Source organism: Bos javanicus, chromosome 4 (assembly GCF_032452875.1).
Source record: "Bos javanicus breed banteng chromosome 4, ARS-OSU_banteng_1.0, whole genome shotgun sequence".
Lineage (NCBI taxonomy): Eukaryota > Metazoa > Chordata > Mammalia > Artiodactyla > Bovidae > Bos > Bos javanicus.
This window is the reverse complement of record NC_083871.1, coordinates 8,318,993-8,336,089: the sequence shown is the minus strand read 5'-3', so window position 1 is coordinate 8,336,089 and position 17,097 is coordinate 8,318,993. Positions and strand designations below refer to the sequence as shown.

The window sequence follows — 17,097 nt, the reverse complement described above, 5'->3', positions numbered from 1 at the left end:
CAGCATTTATTGCTTGTAGACTTTTGGATAGCAGCCATTCTGACTGGCGTGAAATGGTACCTCATTGTGGTTTTGATTTGCATTTCTCTGATAATGAGTGATGTTGAGCATCTTTTCATGTGTTTGTTAGCCATCTGTATGTCTTCTTTGGAGAAATGTCTGTTTAGTTCCTTGACCCATTTTTTGATTGGGTCGTTTATTTTTCTGGAATTGAGCTGTAGGAGTTGCTTGTATATTTTTGAGATTAGTTGTTTGTCAGTTGCTTCATTTGCTATTATTTTCTCCCATTCTGAAGGCTGTCTTTTCACCTTGCTTATAGTTTCCTTTGTTGTGCAGAAGCTTTTAATTTTAATTAGGTCCCATTTGTTTATTTTTGCTTCTATTTCCAATATTCTGGGAGGTGGGTCATAGAGGATCCTGCTGTGATTTATGTCAGAGAGTGATTTGCCTATTTTCTCCTCTAGGAGTTTTATAGTTTCTGGTCTTATGTTTAGATCTTTAATCCATTTTGAGTTTATTTTTGTATATGGTGTTAGAAAGTGTTCTAGTTTCATTCTTTTACAAGTGGTTGACCAGTTTTCCCAGCACCACTTGTTAAAGAGATTGTCTTTTCTCCATTGTATATTCTTGCCTCCTTTGTCAAAGATAGGGTGTCCATATGTGCATGGATTTATCTCTGGGCTTTCTATTTTGTTCCATTGATCTATATTTCTGTCTTTGTGCCAGTACCATACTGTCTTGATGACTGTGGCTTTGTAGTAGAGCCTGAAGTCAGGCAGGTTGATTCCTCCAGTTCCATTCTTCTTTCTCAAGATTGCTTTGGCTATTTGAGGTTTTTTGTATTTCCATACAAATTGTGAAATAATTTGTTCTAGCTCTGTGAAAAATACCATTGGTATTTTGATAGGGATTGCATTGAATCTATAGATTGCTTTGTGTAGTATACTCATTTTCACTATATTGATTCTTTCAATCCATGAACACGGTATATTTCTCCATCTATTAGTGTCCTCTTTGATTTCTTTCACCAGTGTTTTATAGTTTTCTATATATAGGTCTTTTGTTTCTTTAGGTAGATATATTCCTAAGTATTTTATTCTTTTCATTGCAGTGGTGTATGGAATTGTTTCCTTAATTTCTCTTTCTATTTTCTCATTATTAGTGTATAGGAATGCAAGGGATTTCTGTGTGTTGATTTTATATCCTGCAACTTTACTATACTCATTGATTATTAGTTCTAGTAATTTTCTGGAGTCTTTAGGGTTTTCTATGTAGAGGATCATGTCATCTGCAAATAGTGAGAGTTTAACTTCTTTTCCAATTTGGATTCCTTTTATTTCTTTTTCTGCTCTGATTGCTGTGGCCAAAACTTTCAAAACTATGTTGAATAGTAGTGGTGAGAATGGGCACCCTTGTCTTGTTCCTGACTTTAGGGGAAATGTTTTCAGTTTTTCATTATTGAGGATAATGTTTGCTTTGGGTTTGTCATATATAGCTTTTATTATGTTGAGGTGTGTTCCTTTTATTCCTGCTTTCTGGAGCGTTTTTATCATAAATGGATGTTGAATTTTGTCAAAGGCTTTCTCTGCATCTATTGAGATAATCATATGGCTTTTATTTTTCAACTAGTTAATGTGGTGTATTACATTGATTGATTTGCGGATATTGAAGAATCCTTGCATCCCTGGGATAAAGCCCACTTGGTCATGGTGTATGATCTTTTTAATGTGTTGTTGGATTCTGATTGCTAGAATTTTATTAAGGATTTTTGCATCTATGTTCATCAGTGATATTGGCCTGTAGTTTTCTTTTTTTGTGGCATCTTTGTCAGGTTTTGGTATTAGGGTGATGGCCTCATAGAAAGAGTTTGGAAGTTTACCCTCCTCTGCAATTTTCTGGAAGAGTTTGAGTAGGATAGGTGTTAGCTCTTCTCTAAATTTTTGGTAGAATTCAGCTGTGAAGCCATCTGGACCTGGGCTTTTGTTTGCTGGAAGATTTCTGAGTACAGTTTCAATTTCTGTGCTTGTGATGGGTCTGTTAAGATTTTCTATTCCTTCCTGGTTCAGTTTTGGAAAGTTGCACGTTTCTAAGAATTTGTCCATTTCTTCCACGTTGTCCATTTTGTTGGCATATAACTGCTGGTAGTAGTCTCTTACGATCCTTTGTATTTCTGTGTTGTCTGTTGTGATCTCTCCATTTTCATTTCTAATTTTATTGATTTGCCTTTTCTCCCTTTGTTTCTTGATGAGTCTGGCTAATGGTTTGTCAGTTTTATTTATCTTCTCAAAGAACCAGCTTTTGGCTTTGTTGATTTTTGCTATGGTCTCTTTTGTTTCTTCTGCATTTATTTCTGCCCTACGTTTTAAGATTTCTTTCCTTCTACTAACCCTGGGGTTCTTCATTTCTTCCTTTTCTAGTTGCTTTAGGTGTAGAGTTAGGTTATTTATTTGACTTTTTTCTTGTTTCTTGAGGTATGCCTATATTGCTATGAACCTTCCCCTTAGCACTGCTTTTACAGTGTCCCACAGGTTTTGGGTTGTTGTGTTTTCATTTTTGTTCATTTCTATGCATATTTTGATTTCTTTTTTGATTTCTTCTGTGATTTGTTGGTTATTCAGCAGCATGTTGTTCAGCCTCCATATATTGGGATTTTTAATAGTTTTTGTCCTGTAATTGACATCTAATCTTACTGCATTGTGATCGGAAAAGATGCTTGGAATGATTTCAATTTTTTTTGAATTTACCAAGGCTAGATTTATGGCCCAGGATGTAATCTATCTTTGAGATGGTTCCATGTGCATTTGAGAAAAAGATGAAATTCATTGTTTTGGGGTGAAATGTCTTATAGATATCAATTAGGTCTAACTGGTCTATTGTATCATTTAAAGTTTGTGTTTCCTTGTTGATTTTCTGTTTAGTTGATCTATCCATAGGTGTGAGTGGGGTATTAAAGTCTCCCACTATTATTGTGTTATTGTTAATTTCCCCTTTCATACTTGTTAGCATTTATCTTACATATTGTGGTGCTCCTATGTTGGGTGCATATATATTTATAATTGTTATATCTTCTTCTTGGATTGATCTTTTGATCATTATGTAGTGACCTTCTTTGTCTCTTTTCACAGCCTTTGTTTTAAAGTCTATTTTGCTGATATGAGTATTGCTACTCCTGCTTTCTTTTGGTCTCTATTTGCATGGAATATCTTTTTCCAGCCCTTCACTTTCAGTCTGTATGTGTCCCCTGTTTTGAGGTGGGTCTCTTGTAGACAACAGATATAGGTGTCTTGTTTTTGTATCCATTCAGCCAGTCTTTGTCTTTTGTTTGGGGCATTCAATCCATTTACATTTAAGGTAATTATTAATAAGTATGATCCTGTTGCCATTTACTTTATTGTTTTGGGTTCGAGTTTATACACCTTTTTTGTGTTTCCTGTCTAGAGAAGATCCTTTAGCATTTGTTGGAGAACTGGTTTGGTGGTGCTGACTTCTCTCAGCTTTTGCTTGTCTGTTAAGCTTTTGACTTCTCCTTCATATTTGAATGAGATCCTTGCTGGGTACAGTAATCTGGGCTATAGGTTATTTTCTTTCATCACTTTAAGTATGTCCTGCCATTCCATTCTGGCCTGAAGAGTTTCTATTGAAAGATTAGCTGTTATCCTTATGGGAATCCTCTTGTGTGTTATTTGTTGTTTTTCCCTTGCTGCTTTTAATATTTTTTCTTTGTGCTTGATCTTTGTTAAGTTGATTAACATGTGTCTTGGGGTGTTTTGCCTTGAGTTTATCCTGTTTGGGACTCTCTGGGTTTCTTGGACTTGGGTGATTATTTCCTTCCCCATTTTAGGGAAGTTTTCAACTCTTATCTCCTCAAGTATTTTCTAATGGTCTTTCTTTTGTCTTCTTCTTCTGGGACTCCTATGATTCGAATGTTGGGGTGTTTAACATTGTCCTGGAGGTCTCTGAGATTGTCCTCATTTCTTTTAATTCATTTTTCTTTCTTCCTCTCTGATTCATTTATTTCTACCATTCTGTCTTCTATTTCACTAATCCTATCTTCTGCCTCTGTTATTCTACTATTTGTTCCCTCCAGAGTGTTTTTGATCTCATTTATTGTATTATTCATTATATACTGACTCTTTTTTATTTCTTCTAGGTCCTTGTTAAGCCTTTCTTGCATCTTCTCAATCCTTGTCTCCAGGCTATTTATCTGTGATTCCATTTTGATTTCAAGATTTTGGATCATTTTCACTATCATTATTCGGAATTCTTTATCAGGTAGATTCCCTATCTCTTCCTCTTTTGTTTGGTTTGGTGGGCATTTATCCTGTTCCTTTACCTGCTGGGTATTCCTCTGTCTCTTCATCCTGTTTATATTGTTGTGTTTGGGTGGCCTTTCTCTATTCTGGCAGTTTGTGGAGTTCTCTTTATTGTGGAGTTTCCTCACTGTGGGTGGGGTTGTACAGGTGACTTGTCAAAGTTTCCTGGTTAGGGAAGCTTGTGTCGGTGTTCTGGTGGGTGGAGCTGGATTTCTTCTCTCTGCAGTGCAATAAAGTGTCCAGTAATGAGTTATGAGATGTCAGTGGGTTTGGAGTGACTTTGGGCAGCCTGTATATTGAAGCTCAGGACTGTGATCCTGTGTTTCTGGAGAAATTGCGTGATATGTCTTGCTCTGGAACTTGTTGGCCCTTTGGTGGTGCTTGGTTTCAGTGTCGGTATGGAGGCGTTTGATGAGCTCCTGTTGATTAATGTTCCCTGGAGTCAGGAGTTCTCTGGTGTTCTCAGGATTTGGACTTAAGCCTCCTGCTTCTGGTTTTCAGTCTTATTTTTACAGTAGCCTCAAGACTTCTTCATCTATACAGCACCATTGATAAAACATCTAGGTTAAAGATGAAAAGTTTCTCCACAGTGAGGGACGCCCAGAGAGGTTCACAGAGTTACATGGAGAAGAGAAGAGGGAGGAGGGAGTTAGAGGTGACCCGAATGAGATGAGGTGGAATCAAAAGAAGAGAGAGCAAGCTAGTCAGTAATCACTTCCTTATGTGCGTTCCACAGTCTGGACCACTCAGAGATGTTCATGGAGTTATACAGAGAAGAGAAGAGGGAGGAAGGAGACAGAGGTGGCCAGGAGGAAAAAGGGGGAAATCAAAAGGAGAGAGACAGATCTAGCCAGTAATCAGTTCCCTAGGTTTTCTCCACCATCTGGAACACACAAAGAGATTCACAGAGTTGGGTAGAGAAGAGAAGGGGGAGGGAGGAGATAGAGGCGACCTGGTGGAGAAAAAGGAGAGTCCAAAGGGGGAGAGAGCAGTCAAGCCAGTAATCTTGCTCCCAAGTAAAAATGAGTACTGAAGATTGGGTTCTTAAAGGTACAAAATTGATAACAAATACCAAAAATCAAAGATTAAAACTCTAGACGAGAGGTTGGATTTTCAAAAATACAATATTAAAGAAAAAAAGTCACAAAAATTAATATATATATATATATGTATATATATATGTATATATATATATATATATGAAGTTTGCTTTAAAAAATAGGGTCTCCTTTTTTTTGCAAAGTAGTAGTAGGTTATAAAAATGAAAATTAAAGGAGTAATAGAGGACTTAACATTTTTTTTTAATTTTTAAAAATGATAGTAAAAATATATCTAGGACTTTCTTTGGTGTTGTTGTGGGCAGTTTGGGGTCAGTTCATTTTCGGATAATTCCTTGGTCCGGCTTATATTTCTCAAGATCTATAGGCCCCTTCCTAAGTAGTCAGTACTAAGTACAGGGTTTTAATCTATTGCACCTGTCACTTCCAAGGCGGTTCCCTCTGTTTTAGCTTCTGTTTGCTGGTCTCTTCAGTGTCTGATTTCCGCCCTGACACAAGAGGGCGGTGGTGGACACTTTTTTACGCTCACTTGTTCAGTTGCGCTGTGGGGAGGGAGGGACACTGCAAACAACACTGGCATGTGCTCGCATGTCTCAGCCACACTGGGCCTGCCCCAGCTCACCGCGCACGTGCCCTCCCTGCCCACACTGCTCAGGCTCTAGGTTGCCCTGCTGGGAACTGTCTGAGGCCGGCCCCGGGTTGTATGCACCTCCCAGGTCTAAGCTGCTCAGGTTCAGGCACTTGGGTAGTCCTCAGAGGTGCAGACTCGGTTGGGCCTGCATTTTGTGCCCTTCCCAGGTCTGAGCAGCTCAGGTGACCAGGTGTTTGGCGAGCGTGGTCGCTGTGACTTATCGCCTCCCCCATCCCTGCCGCTCGGTTTTCTGGGTGTACAACCAGCACACCTTCTCAGGCGGATGTTGACTGTCCAGAATCCCAAGAAGTCTTAGTTAGTGAAGAAGCCTGCTTGCAGTTTGGTAGATAATGCCACTCTGGGGCCGCGATTGCCCCCTTCCAGCTTCTGGCTGCCTGTCACCGGAGGGGGATGGTCTGCAGCCCACTAGCCCTGTTCAGTCTTTTGTTCTATGAGCGGGTCTGACGGGGTCTTAGGTTAGGGCTTTTCTCGTAGCTCTAGTCAGTCCTTTGTTCTGTGAGTGGGCCTGGTGGTGTCTTAGGTTAGGGCTTTGGGTGTGGTAGCTATCCTGCAGTCTGGTTTGCTAGCACAAGTTAGTTCCCTCAGACTGCCCTCGGGGCATTCAGGCCTGGTCCTTACTCTAAGCAATGCAGCCCGCGCCTCCCTGCCCAGCCCCTGCCTGCTAGTGGCGGGTGCAGGCGTCTGTGCTGCTTCTCCGCTGGGGAAGTTACCGCTGGACATGTAATCTGTGGGTTTTAATTACTTATTTATTTTTCCTCCCAGTTATGTTGCCCTCTGCTGTTCCAAAGCTTGCCACAGACTCGGCAGTGAGAGTGTTTCCTGGTGTTTGGAAACTTCTCTCTTTTAAGACTCCCTTCCCGGGACAGAGCTCCGTCCCTACCTCTTTTGTCTCTCTTTTTGTCTTTTATATTTTTTCCTACCTCCTTTCAAAGACAATGGGCTGCTTTTCTGGGTGCCTGATGTCCTCTGCCGGCATTCAGAAGTTGTTCTGTGGAATTTACTCAGCGTTTAAATGTTCTTTTGATGAGTTTGTGGGGGAGAAAGTGGTCTACCCATCCTATTCCTCTGCCATCCCAGGACTGCCCTATCCTTTTCTCTTTATGAACATCAAACCTGTGATGTGAGACTGCCTTTTGTTTAAGGAGCTGACATGGGGAAAGTTAGCCATCACTTCTCATCTGCCCAGATAGGAAGGACATTATCCAGTTCCTGAATGAGCCCATTCTGTTTGAGGGTTTAAGGTAAAATTCCCCAGAATACTGTGTGGACAGGAAGGGAAGAGGAGACAGTGCTTTGCAGCTGCACAAACCCCACAAGTGTATTTGACCTTGAAGGAATGCTGGCTCCAGGGTGACACACTTTTAAGGCATTTCTGTTTCAAGGGAGCCATGGAAGGCCATCCCTGGTTGGTGGCTTTATGGTGGTGTCTCAGTTCAGAGGCCATTGGTCACAGCTCCCGGGACGTGGGGATCTATGGGTGAGCTGGTGATGTTCATGTTAAAACTAGCAGCCGTGTCCCGGCAATGAGCCAGCCTTGCCACCCTCACACTCACACACACACACACACACACACACAAAACAACCCTGCCTTGCCAGGGAGTAGCCTTGAGGCCCACTTCCCAGTGTCTAGTTGGAGGAGAACCCTTGGAAGTTTATTTTGGGGCTTGGAAAATTGAGCCCCATGTGCAGGGTCAGCTGCCTATATTTAGCTGGCTGTTTGCCCCCAAGACACCCAGTCCCAGCCCTGAACCTGGGTCTTGGCTTTTGCACAATCACTGAATGAGCTGCTCTCAGGAACATGCATGTTTCTGGCAACACCTCCCAGCAATACCCCGAGCCTTCAGATAGATGGTAAACAGGGTTGGTGCACATGCCCTGTTAAAGGCTGAAATGCTGCATTGCCCCCAAACCATGGACAGAGTTATCCAGGGGCTGAGAAAGTTCAGGGCTGGGAAAGTGTGGGGAGCAAGCCTGTTCTATCCTGTGTTTCTCTGCACAGGTGAGGCTCAGTTCAGTTCAGTTGCTCACTCATGTCCGACTCTTTGCGATCCCATGTACTGCAGCACCCCAGGCTTCCCTGTCCATCACCAACTCCTGGAGCTTGCTCAAACTCATGTCCATCGATGATGTCATCCAACCATCTCATCTTCTGTCGTCCCCTTCTCCTCCCACCTTCAATCTTTCCCCAGCATCAGGCTCTTTTCCAATGAGTCAGTTCTTCACATCAAGTGGCCAAAGTATTGGAGTTTCAGCTTCAGCATCAGTCCTTCCAAAGAATATTCAGGACTGATTTTCTTTAGGACTGACTGGTTTGATCTCCTTGCAGTCCATGGGACTCATCAAGAGTCTTCTCCAACACCATAGTTCAAAATCATCAGTTGTTTGGCACTCAGCTTTCTTTATAGTCCAACTCTCACATCCATACATGACTACTGGAAAAATGATGGCTTTGACTAGGTGGGCCTTTGTTGGCAAAGTAATGTCTCTGCTTTCTAATATGCTGTCTAGGTTGGTCATAGCTTTTCTTCCGAGGAGCAAGCGTCTTTTAATTTCATGGCTGCAGTCACCATCTGTAGTGATTTTGGAGCCCAAGAAAATAAAGTCTCTCACTGTTTCCATTGATTCTCCTTCTATTTGCCATGGAGTGATGGGACTGGATCCCATGATCTTAGTTTTCTGAATGTTGAGTTAAAGTCAGCTTTTTCACTCCTCTTTCACTTTCATCAAGAGGCTCTTTTGTTCCTCTTCACTTTCTGCCATAAGGGTGGTGTCATCTGCATATCTGAGGTTATTGATATTTCTCCCGGCAATCTTGATTCCAGCTTGTACTTCATCCAGCCCAGCATTTCATATGATGTACTCTGCGTATAAGCTAAATAAGCAGGGTGACAATATACAGCATTGATGTACTCCTTTCCCAATTTGGAACTAGTCTGTTGTTCCATGTTTGGTTTTAGCTGTTGCTTCTTCACCTGAATACAGGTTTCTCAAGAGGCAGATCAGGTGGTCTGGTATTCCCATCTCTTTCCATGGTTTTTTCTATGCTTTTTCTGTTTCTTTGCTTTTTCTATGATTCAGCAGATGTTGGCAATTTGATCTCTGTTTCCTGTGCTTTTTCTAAATCCAGCTCAAACATCTGGAAGTTCACGGTTCATGTACTGTTGAAGCCTGGCTTGGAGAATTTTGAGCATTACTTTACTAGTGTGTGAAATGAGTACAATCATGTTGTAGTTTGAGCATTCTTTGGCATTGCCCTTCATTGGTATTGGAATGAAAACTGACCTTCCAGTCTTGCCAGTGCTAAGTTCTCCAGATTTGCTGGCATAATGAGTGCAGCACTTTCACAGCATCATGTTTTAGGATTTAAAATAGCTCAACTGGAATTCCATCACTTCCACTAGCTTTGTTCATAGTGATGCTTTCTAAGGCCCACTTGACTTTGCATTCCAGGATGTGTGGCTCTAGATGAGTGATCATACCATTGTGATTATCTGGGTTGTGAAGATATTTTTTGTATAGTTCTTTTGTGTATTCTTGCCACCTCTTCTTAATATCTTCTTTTGTTAGGTCCATACCATTCCTGTCCTCTATTGTGCCTGTCTTTGCATAAAATGTTCCCTTGGTATCTCTAATTTTCTGGAAAAGATCTCTAGTCTTTACCATTCTATTGTTTTCCTCTGTTTTTTTTTTTTTGTTGTTGTTGTTGTTGCATGGATCACTGAGGAAGGCTTTCTTATCTCTCCTTGCTTTACTTTGGAACTCTGCATTCAAATAGGCATATCTTTACTTTTCTCCTTTGCCTTTCACTTGTCTTCTTTTCTCAGCTGTTTGTAAGGCCTCCTCAGACAACCTTTTTTCCCTTTTCCATTTCTTTTTCTTGGGAATGGTCTTGATCCCTGCCTCCCGTACAATGTCACAAACCTCTGTCCATAGTTCATCAGGCACTCTGTCTATCAGATCTAATCCCTTGAACCAATTTGTCACTTCCACTGTATAATCATGAAGGATTTGATTTAGGTCATACCTGAGTGGTCTAGTGGTTTTCCCTACTTTCTTCAATTTAAGTCTGAATTTGGCCATAAGGAGTTCATGGCCTGAGCCACAGTCACTTCCCAGTCTTGGTTTTGCTGACTGTATAGAGCTTCTCCATCTTTGGCTGCAAAGAATGTAATCAATCTGATTTCAATATTGACCATCTGGTGAACGTCCATGTGTAGAGTCATGTCCTGTGTTGTTGGAAGAGGGTGTTTGCTATGACCAGTGCATTCTCTAGGGAAAACTCTGTTAGCCTTTGTCCTGCTTCATTTTGTACTCCAAGGCCAAATTTGCCTGTTACTCCAGGTATCTCTTGACTTCCTACTTTTGCATTCCAGTACCCTTATGATGAAAAGGACATTATTGGGGGTTTTTTTTGGTGTCAGTTCTAGAATGTCTTGTAGGTCTCCTTAGAACCGTTCAACTTCAGCTTCCTCAGCATTACTGTTTGGGGCATAGACTTGGATTACTGTGATATTGGTTTGCCTTGGAAACAAACAGAGATCATTCTGTCATTTTTGAGAATGCACCCAAATACTGCATTTCAGACTCTTTTGTTGACTATGATGGCTACTCCATTTCTTCTAAGGGATTCTTGCCCACAGTAGTAGATATAATGGTCATCTGAATTAAATTCACCCATTCCAGTCCATTTTAGTTCACTGATTCCTAAAATGTCAGTGTTCACTCTTGCCATCTCTTGTTTGGCCACTTCTCATTCACCAGTCACATCCTCAACTGGGCATTGTTTTTGCTTTGGCACCGTCTCTTCATTCCTTTTTTTTTTTTTTAAGTTTTATTTATTTATTTATTTAACTTTACAATATTGTATTGGTTTTGCCATACAGTGACTTGAATCCGCCATGGGTGTACATGTGTTCCTCATCCTGAACCCCCCTCCCACCTCCCTCTCCATCCCATCCCTTTGGATTATCCCAGTGCTCCAGCCCCGAGCACCCTGTATCGTGCGTCAAACCTGAACTGGCAATTTCTTTCACATATGATATTTTACATGTTTCAATGCCATTCTCCCATATCATCCTGCTCTCGTCCTCTCCCACAGAGTCCAAAAGACTGTTCTTTACATCTGTGTCTCTTTTGCTGTCTTGGATACAGGGTTATTGTTACCATCTTTCTAAATTCCATATATATGTGTTAGTATACTGTATTGGTGTTTTTCTTTCTGACTTACTTCACTCTGTATAATTAGCTCCAGTTTCATCCACCTCCGTCTCTTCATTCTTTTGGGAGTTATTTCTCCACTCTTCTCCTGTAGCATATTGGGCACCTACCGACCTGGGGAGTTCATCTTTCAGTGTCCTATCTTTTTGCCTTTTCATACTGTTCATGGGATTTTCAAGGCAAGAATACTGAAGTGGTTTGCCATTCCCTTCTCCACAGGTGAGGCTGCCAGCCATCAAGTCCAAGTATCCAAGCAAAGTGGGGACCCCTCTTGGCCACAGAGAGCCTGCAGGAAGCAAACTGTCCTTTCCACCCATGTAAGTGCATGGGCTGGGCAGCGCAGTCTGGATTCGGTGTGGGTTTGGTCTTTGGTCCAGGTGGCAGGCACCCTCCCACACCACAGGCGGATGCCGCCTAAGGCTACTCACCTCCCAGCAGCAGGCTTCAGGGGTGTCCCTGCAATTGCACAACCTCCCGCGGCCCGGCCTGTCCACTGGCCTCTTCTCCCGTCTCCCCTTCCCTCCTGACGCCCCTGGACCCTATGGCCCCCTTTGTCCCCTTGTTGTCTCATGCGCCTGTGAGCGCGGGCTGAGTTGTCTCCTCCATCAGCCCGAGTGCTGCCTTCCCCCTCTCAGGAACCCCCTCACCCAGGCTCACCCTGTCAACCTGGGACCACTCGGCCTAATACGTGTGTGCTGCTCAGTCCTGCCGCCTTCTGTCCCTGGGGCCTGGCCCCCAGTGTCCATACCAAGTGAGCCCCCGACTCTGCGTTCCGCTGGAGCATCCATCAGGTGCCCTGACATGTGGGTAGTTGCCTGGCTGGAGAGAGGGCCCCTGATGCCTTCTATTTCTCTTCACTTTCCCAGAATCCCATTTTAGTGCCAGAACCAATGCCGTTAATTGTCCGACTAATTCTTCAAATGGCTTCTCCGCTAGTGGGTGGAGGGGAAGGGGAGTGATCAATCAGTCACATTATGTGTGACAAATGTCATGAGAGCGCCGCACTCAGACTATGAGGGCAAAAAAATTCTATCATCTCCCTAACTTTCCATCTCTCTGTCTATCCATTCGTCCTTCTATCTATTCCCCTAATCATCTATCATCTGTGCAGAGAAGCAGAAGATAATCTGTAATGTGAACTGGGCAGAACTCATTAAGAAAATAATAATTTGTTGCAAAGTGGTAGAGTCAGAGTCACTCATCCCTCCCCAGGGACAGGGCAGTGCTTTCTCCGGAGAGCTCTCCAGAGAATGCTGGAATTCTGCTTCTTCTCATTGTCTGTTCTGAAGAAAGGCTTTTGGAAGCTGAACTAAGTGTGAGCTGAACTAAGTATAAGTGTCCAGGGCGTGCTTGCTGGTCACTTCTTTATGTTTAAAAGTGGAGAGAGATTGAGAAAGAGGTGGAGAGAGGCAGGGAGAGAAGAGAACCATCTCTATTATGTCTTTAGGAACAATAACACATGTAATTTACCATGAATATGATTGCTTCTGGGTTTTCATTCACCTTTGTTCTTAAGTACTTAATTTTTCTCTTTTTGAGACCTGGTCAAAGACCCAGTTCACCTACAAACTTTTCCAAACTGATTAGCAATGGATATAAGGATGAGTGGTTACAGCAGCAAGCGGACTCAGACAAGAGGGCCCCGCAGACCCCTCAGTCCTCTGTCTCATCTCCGTCCCCACTGGACGCTGAGCCGCCCGCAGACCCAGAGGCTCCCGGAGACACCACGGAAGCCGCAGGTGAGGAGCATGGCCACCGAGGCCCCTTGTCTCATTCACTGTATCATAATGAGTGATCCAAAAGCCACATAAAAAACCTACAGAAGTATTGAGGTTACAGGCACACATGAGGATAATATGTATTTTATTTTTTTCCCTGTTTATTCGGATGAATAGCAAAAGTCATTATTTCTGTAGCTTTATGTTTTCTTTTAGTTGTTGAAAATTCCGACGCTTCTTGTGTTGTACCACACACATAATATCGATTTTAGTCTCCTGGATCCAAAAGGTTCTGACCCACGCAGTGACTGGTCTTCTCTGGGGCAGCTTCAGAAAAAGCCATGGTTTCTGAAAAGCACTAGCAGTTCACGTTGGAGTCGTGCCATTGTCAGCACTTCTTACACTTTGTCATTAAACTTTACGTATCAACAGTTTAGTCCTTTCCCTGAAATTTGCTACCCAGAAACTCTATTTGATTTTTAACAATCGCAGTCACAGGGACAGTTGGTCTTATTTTTTGGCCACGTCCGTCTTCAAATCCATCGAGTACTATGCTTAGTTTCTGTGGTTCAGTCGCCAAGTCACGTCCAGCTCTGCGACTCCATGGACTGCAGTAGGCGAGGCTTGCCTGTCCTTCACAATCTCCCAGAGTAGGTAGCTCTAGGAATTATTGACCGTTTACCTCTAGGAAACTTATTTTCACCCTGAGGCTTCAGTTCTCCGATTAAGGAGGCAGGAACTGTGTTATGTCCCTTCAAGCATCTCAAATGTTTTATATATAAGTGTGATCTCTGTGCACCTTCCTGTCCAGTGGGCACCTCACTGCCCCAGCCACTGTCTTAATGACACACTCCCTCCACTGTCACCATGATGCCATCTTAAGTCATACAACTTTTTACTAATTTTTAAGTAATTATTAAAAGTAATTCTTTTAAAATTAGCCTGTTTTATTGAATTAAAAAACTAATGTACTTGTTCTTTATTCCAGAGTCTTCTCCTCTGAGTGAGTATTTTTAGAGAAACTGACCTGCGTCCAAATATAAAACGTGTCTTAGACGCACAGAACAGTCGATGGACATAGTTCTTGAACCTGAAGCTGACGTGTCTCAGAAGCCTATGAGATCCCTCTCTAAACTGCTGGTGTCCTAACTACGAAAGCTGGTGCCATCTACCCCTTTAAAAAGTCAAGTTCTAGCAACACAGTCTGGGGACAGCAAAAGAAGGAGCACTTACATTATTACAATAAGACTAGTCTTTTATGCAGATCACACAAGATAAAGCATAGTATAGTTCACTTTGCTGCTGCTGCTGCTGCTAAGTCGCATCAGTCGTGTCCGACTCTGTGCGACCCCATAGACGGCAGCCCACCAGGCTCTGCCGTCCCTGGGATTCTCCAAGCAAGAACACTGGAGTGGGTTGCCATTTCCTTCTCCATTGCATGAAAGGGAAAAGTGAAAGTGAAGTCGCTCAGTCATGTCTGACTCTTCACGACCCCATGGACTGCAGCCTACCAGGCTCCTCCGTCCATGGGATTTTCCAGGCAAGAGTACTGGAGTGAGGTGCCAGAGACCTACATTTTATTAAGCACCGTGTGAGAGATGTGGGTTTAAATAATGGTAAAGAAGTGAAAGGGGCTTCCAAGATGACTCAGCGGTAAAGAATCCGCCTGCCAGTCGGGAGACACAAATTCATCCTCTGGGTCAGGTCTTCTCCCTGGAGAAGGGACTGGCAACCCACTCCAGTATTCTTGTCTGGAGAATCCCATGGACAGACAAGCCTGGCAGGCTACAGTCCATGGGGTCACAAAAGAGTCAGATATGACTTAGCAACTGAGCACAAAGAATGAAAGGCCACGAGAGGACCCCAATTTAAATACAGATGTGGCAGGCACCAAGGCCCACCTACGGAGGGTCTCCAAGGGGTTTTATTGTCATTTTTCTGCATCGTCTTAAGTAGGTAGAATTTACTTCACCACCACCAAAATATGTTATCTGGTTAAAGAACATTAGTCTAAGGTTATATACTTCCTACTGGGAAATAAATCATTGCACGTGTTGTATAATATCTCAGCACACGTGGGACTGACTCAGGGACCACCAGCTGCCTGCGAGTTGGAAGCCGGTGTTTCTGACACGTGATTAGTCCTTGTGGGTAGGACAGTACACTAGAATTTTATGTAGACTACAGTTAGAATCCGGTAAATAGGATTACTACTTTAGTAAATCAGTACAGAGACATTTCTTTTCTTTTATTTAAAATAGATTAATAAGTTAGGGACTTCCCTGACAGTCCAGGGGTGGACTTCCCCTTCCTATGCAGGGGTTGCAACTTTGATCTCTGATCAGGAAGCTAAGATGCTACCTGCCTCCTGGCCAAAAAAAACACAAAACATGAAACAGAAACAATATTGTAACAAATTCAGTAAAGACTAAAAAACGGTACACATGAGCCTCTCAGCCTTCTGAGATGGCCCACACTCTGTCTGGGGACCCTGTTTCTCTCTAAATAAACCCACTTCTTACCTATCAAAAAAAAAGATGGTACACATTAAAAAAAATTAGCTTGCAAAAAAAATACAATTAATAGGTTAGATTTTTAAATTTATGAAACAGGCCATCTTAATATCTTTACTTGTCAACTCTTTGTTTTATATTGCAGGTTCAGCAGCACCTCCACCTGACTCAACACCCGTGGAGCTCAAATAATCCCTGACATAAAGGGCATCCTGGATCTATGTTACAGCTATAGTCACAAGTCCCCTGTTATAGTTTATTAACACAGATTTTACAGAGTGACCCGTCTTAGAACAGATGTGAACTCCCTGCTGCGTGGCGGTGCTGGTGTTGGGTTTTGTTTCTTGCGTCTCTCTGGGATGGCAGGCAAGTGGCCTCTGCCCCGCTGCGCCTTGCCAGCCTGGGATGTCCCAGAGCTGCTTCCTCCCCATCCTCAGCAGATAGCACGTCACCTCCTGCCGTGTGAGCCTCTGTGGGTCCTACCTCTTTTGAAATCCGTGGTTTAGATGCTTAACTGGAAAAAACTCACCAAAACTTTTTCACTGTTTTGGTCTTGAAATTTTTGTAGAAATAATTTTTCTGTTACAAAACAGCATTTAATTCCAGAATATTGTGATATAGTTTATATTAAGAAAAAGATTGATTTGTTATACCTTGAAGTTTTAAACATTTAATATAAAAACATTGCTGCATTTTCTAGTTTTAAATGTTTGATAATATTTTTTGCATCAACTGAAATTCATAGTAGCGAACATTTATTGTTTTGCATTAAGTAAAAATGTTTAAATACTTAATTTAGTAATCTTAACAAAAATGTTTTAATACAGAGACAGTTCTCTCATTTTATAAATTTCATTGCCATTTAAATGTAAGTAATTAGCATAAAATGTAATTTTATATTTTGTACATTTAATTCATTAATAAAATAATAATTTTCTGCTGGAAGATTTCAGATAGCCAAGTAAAGTCAGAGATATTTTAGCTTCTTTCCCAGAATAAACTTATCATGTACTTGCTCACCTCAAATTGAAGTTTTCAATTAATTCTTCATTTAAGGACACTGAGTTGAGCACATGGATCTGTATCCTTGAATCAGCCATAGGGAGATTGTGAGTGGTGTGTGTGCTGAACAGAGAGAGTTCGCTTTAGGGGAAGGTGCCAACTTTCTTTCCTTTGTGACCTTTTCCTTCCTCTTCTTTAAAACCTACCCCATCCTCACCCTTCCCTCCCCAAGAAAAAACCATCAGGAACAGATACAGTAGCTTAGTGTTAGTTGCTCTGTCATGTCCAACTCTTTGTGACCCTATGGACTGTTGCCCACCAGGCTCCATGGGGATTCTCCAGGCAGGAATACTGGAGTGGGAGAAGATCCCTTCTCCAGGGGATCTTCCCGATCCAGGGATCGAACCCGGGTATCCTGCATGGCAGGTGGATTCTTTACTGTCTGAACCACCAGGGAAGCCCCATACAGTAGCTTATGACTATTTAATTCTCTTTTGAGGGTATTAGAGTACAGAAACCTGTGGTTTAGGAAGAGGACAGAGTTGGAGCAGGGAACCTGTGACCAGACCTTGGTTCCATGCAAGGTCTCTGGTGTCTGTTACTGGTAAAAAACAACCCTGCAGT

At 42.3% G+C, this 17,097-nt stretch overlaps 1 protein-coding gene across 1 annotated transcript in view; it reads left to right on the top strand.

Annotated features, from left to right (window-relative positions):
• The window catches only part of C4H7orf57 (chromosome 4 C7orf57 homolog), a 28,782-nt gene extending 12,285 nt beyond the window's left edge, over nucleotides 1–16,497 (top strand). Inside the window, exons 6-9 of the mRNA XM_061413371.1 lie at nucleotides 11,460–11,557; nucleotides 12,780–12,979; nucleotides 13,947–13,961; nucleotides 15,617–16,497. Coding sequence (XP_061269355.1) covers nucleotides 11,460–11,557; nucleotides 12,780–12,979; nucleotides 13,947–13,961; nucleotides 15,617–15,663 — 360 coding nt within the window. The 3' untranslated portion in view covers nucleotides 15,664–16,497. The remainder of the gene's footprint in view (nucleotides 1–11,459; nucleotides 11,558–12,779; nucleotides 12,980–13,946; nucleotides 13,962–15,616) is intronic.
• Nucleotides 16,498–17,097: the final 600 nt, after the last annotated feature.